Genomic DNA, 7,861 nt, shown 5'->3' with positions numbered 1-7,861 from the left:
GGAGACGAGGCTTTCTAGTCTTACCAGGATGAAAAGGTTAATGAAAGCCCATTAATTGTAGCAGTTTTATCTTGATGGCAACTGTTAACCCAATTGATCTCGTCTCTGATTACATTACACTAATAGCAGACTCACAGTAAGGTTTTGCTGATTAGAGAGACAGACTGTATGGGGCCTGGCTAATTGGAGAAAAATTAAGTTTCTTTCTTTCTCTTTTTTTTTTTTTTTTCTCCCCCACTTTTCCTCTTGCATCATTTGGGCTTTGTATGCCATGTTAAGATATAAGGGGAAAGAAAAAGCTGGAATATTTGACATGGAAATTGATAGAAACAAAATGACCTGAAGATATTCAAATATCCAGCTTCATGCACATTTTAAGTTTCATATATAATTTATATTTTATATAATATATTTTAATATAATCTGCACATTCAGTGCTTTTTTCAGACTCCTAGTAAAAAACAACTCACTCAGAAGTGCTTGCTCAACAAGTCAGTTGAGGTGCCATGAATTTGACATCAGGCCCAAGTAGTCTCTTGCCATCATGGTGACTAAAAATGGACACGCTGAAGTGGAGCTTAATAAGGAGCATCTGCTCTTAGCCTCATACCTCGAGGCTGCATGCTTCAGACCTCTAAACATAAAAAATCTTGTTTTAGGGATGCTTAAGCCTCATCTGATATACTCTTTCCACAGGGACACGAGACCTGTCACCTCTAAAGCTACTCGAACCAAATACTACAATCCTGTGGAAGAGCTGCAGATTAGATCAGGAGGATTAAAGGGTCTTGAGGCTTGTTGGTTTTGATATTTTGAGGACTGTGCTGACGAAAACAGAGAGAGCAAGAGAGGAAGAAAGAGTGAGAAGGAGAGAAAGAGAGAGAAACAGACAGACAGACAGACAGACAGACAGACAGACAGACAGACAGACAGACAGACAGACAGACAGACAAAGAAGTGAGAGAAAGAGAGCTAGGCAGACAGACAAATCAAGAGAGAGAGAGAGAGAGAGAGAGAGAGAGAGGGAGAGAGAGAGGCAGACAGAGAGGGCGACAGACAGACAGACAGACAGACAGACAGACAGACAGACAGACAGACAGACAGACAGAGAAACAGAGAAACAGAGAAACAGAGAAACAGAGAAACAGAGAAACAGGCAGAAAGGGGGGGAGACAAAAACCTACAGACAGAGAAACAGACAAATAGAGATGGGGCAGACAGACAAACATACAGAGAAAGAGAGAGCGAGAGCGAGAGACATAGGCAGACATACAGACGGACAGACAGACAGACTGACAGACAGAGACACAGACAAATAGAAAGGGGTGATTCTTTTGAGTATCTTTCACCTTACAGTACATGTCCTTTCCAATACTTTCTTCTACTCCCACATAGATTGTCTGCAGGAAGAGAGTTTGTTGTCTGTCTCTCTCTCTCTCTCTCTCTCTCTCCCTCTCTCTCTTACACACACACACACACACGCACAAACAGACACACACACAGACACACACAAACCTTACTGAAGGTGGAGATTCAAAATTAAATAAAGGCGCCTTCTTCAGTAAGGCATCTCAGTGTCTGATGAAGTGAATGTAGTTTGGTGTAAGATCTCAGGACACGTGCACAGTGTTCATCTTCAAAAAAAAAACCTGACAAACGCGCGAGGAATCCGCGAACACGACGTGACGTCAGGCGTCGTCTTTAAGCGCGTGCCAGGCGGCGGGCGCGTGTCAGAGCCCCTACGAACAACTTTGGAGGAGACCGGGGAAGCCAGAGGAAGCGCCACCGCTTTGGGACGAGATGTTCTGGGAAACTTTGAAGGAGAATTATGGTTTTAAATTCGGGATGTTTAGCGGTCCTCGGCGCGGGTCGTGTGGATTATTATGCGCAGCGGGACGGCGCGTGCGGTCGTGCACGGGGAGTATCGCACACGACTGCAGTTCGCGTTTAAAAGTGCACGAGCAGAACCGGGTTCTCCTGCGTGCACACTTAAAGTAGACCTGTTCCCGTAGCGCAGCGTGTGTGTGAGCGTGTGTGTGTGTGTGTGTGTGTGTGCGCGCGCGCAAGACTCCCTGAGTTTGAAGCGCTTCACTTTGGAGAGGTTTTGATTTTGACCTGGCTTGCAGAATGAGATTTAAGTTAAGGTGCCTCTGTCGCGCGCTCGGGGTTTCCTCTGTGGAGAAAACGTGGCGCGCGAGGATCAAAGAGCAACTCGAGAGCTGAAAGCATGCTGCGCTTTAACCTATGGAGAAATGGCCTTTAGGGTTGTGTCCAGCCGCGCGGCGCCGTCCTCCAGCTCCAAGTTCAGCAGCAGGTTCATGTTCATCTTCACGCTCTCGCTGTCCTTCACGTACGTGTGCTACAGCGTGCTGTTCTGCTCGGCTCCGGTCATGCCAGGCAGCCGATTCGAGGAGCGCCGGTGCGCGCGCGGACACGGCAGCGCCGGCGCCACAAAGCTGCTGCAGAGGTCGGCCGCGTGCGCGGAGGCGAACTCGAGCCGGGGTGAACACGGAGCCACGGCGGCTCCGCTGCATCCAGCCGTGAACCGGAGCGAGGAGCCCAGCGCGCGGGGGTCACGGGCGCGCGGCGCCGAGTCGGCGCGCTCCAAACCGGCCAACGCGTCCGCCGCGAGCGCGCAGCGCTACGGAAACAAGAAGCTGCCCAACGCGCTGATCGTGGGCGTCAAGAAGGGCGGCACGCGCGCCGTGCTGGAGTTCATCCGCATCCACCCGGATGTGCGTGCGCTCGGCACCGAGCCGCACTTCTTCGACCGGAACTATGACAGAGGCATGGACTGGTACAGGTAAGCGCGCAGGAGCACGTGAACTGACTCAAACTCTCCCTGTAAATAAACACGTGCAGGGCATGTTTTCATGCTTGCTTGTTTTGTTTTTAACTCACGCGTAAAACTCTTAATATGCCTTTTAATTACAGAGGGTTGTTTTGTTCTCTACACCAGAAAAGTCTGCAGAAACCTGACATGTTCAGCTCATAAAATAACGCACAACCTTTTTTAATTGCATATGGATTTATACACTCTAAACTGCTACCAAATTGTTGTAGTTTATATATATATATATACATATATATATATATATATATATATATATATATATATATATATATATATATATATATATATATATATATATATATATATAATTTTTTTCCCCCTCAACCTAGACAAGCAGATTTCCAGGTTAAAAGATACATAGTTATATATGTATATAAAAGGTCTATGTCAAGATAAAGGAAAGGGATTCTTTTTCTGAAAAATTAACATGAAGGCATTTCATGTGCATATAAATGGTTAGAAATGCATGAGCAGAAAAAGAACCACGACCTAAACAGAGGTGAAGAGAGAATTGGATTATAATCATTACAGAAAAAAGAGGACATGTCTGCCACGGAGTCAAGGTGAAATAATTGTCAATAGGATTGTGGCGTTTGCTGTCGGGAGGAAGATAACTGTTTTTGCACACATAGTAAACTTCCTGTACATGAAGCTCCACACAGCCTTGGAAGCTTCTAAGCCCGTTTGTGATGGATGGCCATCGAAGTGCACCTTCGGGAGCCATCGGGCTGGTAGCTGAGCCTGCTATGGGTGTGTGGTATATGAGGCTAGGGAAAGCAGATACACTGCGAGAGTGTATCAGACCTCCCACAAGCAGTGCTACCCATGGCTCAGAGCTCAGTAATTACACATACATCATAGCCGGCAGACAAAGGCCTTGCGAGCATTTGAATCCATCGGAGTCTTCGGTTTACACCAAAGAGAAACGAGTCTGTTCACCTGATAAAGGACATTCAGTCAGGAACACAGTCTGAGGTACAACAGGGGCCACTTTTCTAACCTCTAATCTGCTGCACTAAGAAAGATAAATGCGCTGAGGAACGTGTGTGTATGTAGGGTGCAGTAATCAGCGTCAAGATCCAAAAAACCAAAAAGAAATCTGCCATACCATGTAATTAAGACACAAATGAATGAGCCGGGATGCAATGGTGGCTGAAAAACAGGAAATGCACTTTTCAGTGGCATTTAAAAAAATGAAATAAAACATCAATGCATCAAGTGTAAAAAATGAGGCTCCATCTCGGCCTGGGTGTTACGAGTTGCAAAATACACTGTATGCTGCCAAATAATAGATATGCTCAACAATATACTGAAAATATGATATTGTCATTCAAAAAAGATACAACCTGAGAATATTGTGCTCATCAGAAATACGTTCTATTACTATAGGTGGATCGATGGGTTCTTGTTTCTTACATAATACATTTTTTCACAGATGTATTGCAGGAAAGAATTCAGCAAAATGATGGGGTTTTTTTTTTTCTGTTTTTGTTTTGCAGCATCACCCATTCCTGTATCCTGTGTTCTGTTCTTATACTTGGATTGTGCTTTCTAAAAATGCTCTAATCAATACCCTGTTTTTTTCAGGTACTCCACATTCTTATGACACCTTTACCACCTCCTGTTTCAGGAATAAACACACACACACACACACACACACACACACACACACACACACAAATTGTAACATACAAACACACACACAGACACTCAAAAGCTATCAATACTATTTGCAGACTGGTTAATTAAAATGCCACAGAGGCCAAGACATTGAAACAGTTCCTCTAATTGTCCCTGAAAGCAATTTTTTTTGAGCTTGTGACATCTTGCGATAAAGGCTATAAGTAATGAAAGATGATTGGTCGATTAAGTCAAAAGTTCCTCACAAAAGTTCCCTAACAATGTGTTTCAATCTTGTTACACATTTTCCTCCAGTCTAGTTAATGACGTCCGTTGAATTCAGAGCGTGAAGTCCGGAACGGTGTTCATGGGGCTCACCTATAAGCCGTGCTCCCTGCCACTGCTACTTTCTGAAATAATGAGCCAGAATACGTCACAAGGCCTATTTGGTTAATTGTTGAGTTACGAACAAAAGCTTCAATCTTTGACTGTATTTCCAGAATAGCTGAAAAAAAAAAGACTAATTTCATTCATTATTTGCATTTTTGTGCATGCAACACCTGCCTTTCTGCCTCATGGAGAAACATTTATGACCACAGTTTTCCAAAGGTTTATTCTTTCCACTGGTTTATGAAATAAAAAATAAGTAATGCTATAATGAAAAAACTTAAAAGGGCATCATGCGTTTATTGATTTTTATTCATGCCCTTCAAGTAGATTTTTGAAAAAAATATAAAAAGTGCTCAAATTGTGAGAAAAGCCTTTTAACATTTGCTTCAGGCCCTGAATTTCATCCTAGTCTTGCGTTAATTGGCTCGGAGGAGGAGGAGGCAGGGGAGAAATGCTGCAGTCAGGGAGGCTGACAAGGACAGAAAGTTGGGCGAAGCTCATTTAGCATGAAGAAAAAAATAAAAGAACTACATATACTTTCTGGAACAAATGACTGAGCTTGCCACCTTCACTAATGGGAATTCCAGATCTGAGTCAAAGCCTGGAAGATGGTGAGATTACTGTAATTCAACCAGTACTACTCTCTTGTGGATATATAACGATAGCACTTGATTTGTTTTGTTTTAGCTCAAATGACTCATTAGGGCTTGAACTAATTGCGTCTATGTCATCAAAAAGAAGCCTATCATACTTCTAATATACAGCAATTATGGTGCAGTAGCATAATATTGTGCAGCTGTAACGCCAAGTCCACAACCCTGAAAAAGAACAAACACATCGCAGTAAACTCGCTGGATACATTTCAATTGTGACAAACACTGTGCACACATGCGGCATTATCATAAGATTGTTAGTGCAGCACCTAAACACATAATGAAACTGTCAGAAACTGTGCATCTCATGAATGTGGCGCTCCGAGCTCAGGCATTAAGTAAAGTACAAACATTAATGCATGGCTCGCACGCTTTCAGGTGGCCCTGCCAGGCATTTGCATTTCTACCTCGCAATGACTGAAGCCAGTCTGCCTCTCATTACGCCATGCTAATGTTCCCATTATTTTCTGCAGCTTTGCATCCGAGTCTTAAGCAGAGGGGGGAAGGGGAGAAAATAAACTCTAAAGAAGCAAGTAAACCGTGTGAAAGGTTTGGTTGAACTGATGAGTCCTAGCTAAAAGAGTGCGATTTACATATATAGCTTTCTGCTTTATGAAAAATTCATCTAAAACACTGCCATAATTAATGAAAACCTCATTGGATAATGTGCAGCCTACGGGTCTGTGATGTAACAGGCCATCCAAAGAGCTCTGTCAGAAAAATGAAAGGAATTTTCATCTGCCATCATTTTTTTCCCCACTCTTTTCCTAAGCAAGGAACAGACTGTATATCTATTGAATTAAAAGATTTAAGATTAATTTATCATATTATGTAAGACTACAGTACAGAGCATTTACCGTAATTTCCGGACTATAAAGCGCACCCATATATAAGCCGCACCCACTGAATTTTACAAATATTTGTATTTTTAACATAAATAAGCCGCACCTGTCTATAAGCCGCTACACTAATGTACTTTACACAGGCTTTAGCGAAAGACACGTTACACACGGTGTAACGTGTGAAATATGTTGCGCTTTCTTTAGGAGCATAGTGGTATTTTGGGAATAGCCTGCCAGAAGCGAGCCTTCCCTTCACTCAACACGTTACAACTGCTTGTATCTAAACAGTAGCCGACCAAGAAAGTCATTGTTCACTGTCTTTCTCCTTCCTTTCACAACTATTTCTCTCGGAAGTTTATCTTTTGGCATCGTCGTGCTTTTAAAAATCACCCGATGGAAGTTTTTTCTCCCGATGCCGTGCAGCTCAGAACACAGGTGAGGTGCGTTTTTTTCGTTTCCATTTGGAAATTTAATTGGTCTAAAGTTATGGGGTTCAGTTTTTTGGCTTGAAGTTTGTGAAACCAGGAAAAACCCAGGAAAAATTAATAAATTAGCCGCTTCGTTGTTTAAGCCGTGGGGTTCAAAACATGGGGGAAAAGTAGCGGCTTATAGTCCGAAAAATACGGTTAATTTTTTGGCTGAAATTACATGAAAAAATATATATATCGACTGGATAATTTTCCAGTTTGACTCTACATCCATACAATAAAAACAGCAAGAGCAATTCTGGTGATTCTCTTACAAACAGACACAGACTATTGCATTATTAGGAACCGAACACTACTGTGGCTACTGAAATGTTGTTTATTGTCACTCATTTGCTTCCTATTTCAGCGCAGATGGCTCAGTATATCTTTCTGTCTCTCTACACCCACACTCGCACACAGCTGTGTCATGATAGAAATGATTAAAAATGATGAGTTTGTTGGACCAACAAGCAGCAACCTACAGAGAAAAATGTTTAGTTTAGTCTTGTTCTTGCTTATTGTTTTGTCATGCAGTATTGACGATGGAGATTATTGACATTTCTATATATAAAACCGGTCCATTTTAAAACGGCAACAAAATGCCCCGTGAAAACATCCTGGACATCTGCAAATGTAGCTGATATTTTCTGCAAATCTTAGATGATTCTATCTACTTTTGAAACTAATTTCCACAAATTTGCTTTGATCTCAGTAGACAGTTTATCTAAAGAACAACATAAACAAGACTATTTCAAAATCTAAATGGTAAAGAATGATAGGAAAGAATGATTGGAAAGACTCGATAGATTACTAGCTAGATTTCAGTATATTCACACTGTTTCCATATTTCCATTTCCACTATATGGATGCTGTCATATTTGCATGGAGCCTGAAGAAATTCACTATCCTAGTGAGTACATTATAGATAAAGGAAAAGAATGTCCAAAATATGCATTTTTTTATTGAACTAACTATATTGCCTGAACCGTTCTGCCCTGCCATCTCATTGTCCCATGTGTTTGGGACAAACCCATG

At 42.2% G+C, this 7,861-nt stretch overlaps 1 protein-coding gene across 1 annotated transcript in view; it reads left to right on the top strand.

The window, feature by feature from the left end:
* The first annotated feature begins 1,179 nt into the window (after positions 1 to 1,179).
* The window catches only part of hs3st2 (heparan sulfate (glucosamine) 3-O-sulfotransferase 2), a 35,068-nt gene continuing 28,386 nt past the window's right edge, over positions 1,180 to 7,861 (top strand). Inside the window, exon 1 of the mRNA XM_083524551.1 lies at positions 1,180 to 2,803. Within this exon, the coding sequence (XP_083380677.1) occupies positions 2,253 to 2,803 (551 nt within the window). The 5' untranslated portion in view covers positions 1,180 to 2,252. The remainder of the gene's footprint in view (positions 2,804 to 7,861) is intronic.

The sequence above is a fragment of the Silurus aristotelis genome (assembly GCF_946808225.1).
Source record: "Silurus aristotelis genome assembly, chromosome: 21".
Classification (NCBI taxonomy): domain Eukaryota; kingdom Metazoa; phylum Chordata; class Actinopteri; order Siluriformes; family Siluridae; genus Silurus; species Silurus aristotelis.
The sequence above is the reverse complement of the archived record's forward strand: the minus strand, read 5'-3'. Positions and strand labels throughout refer to the sequence as shown.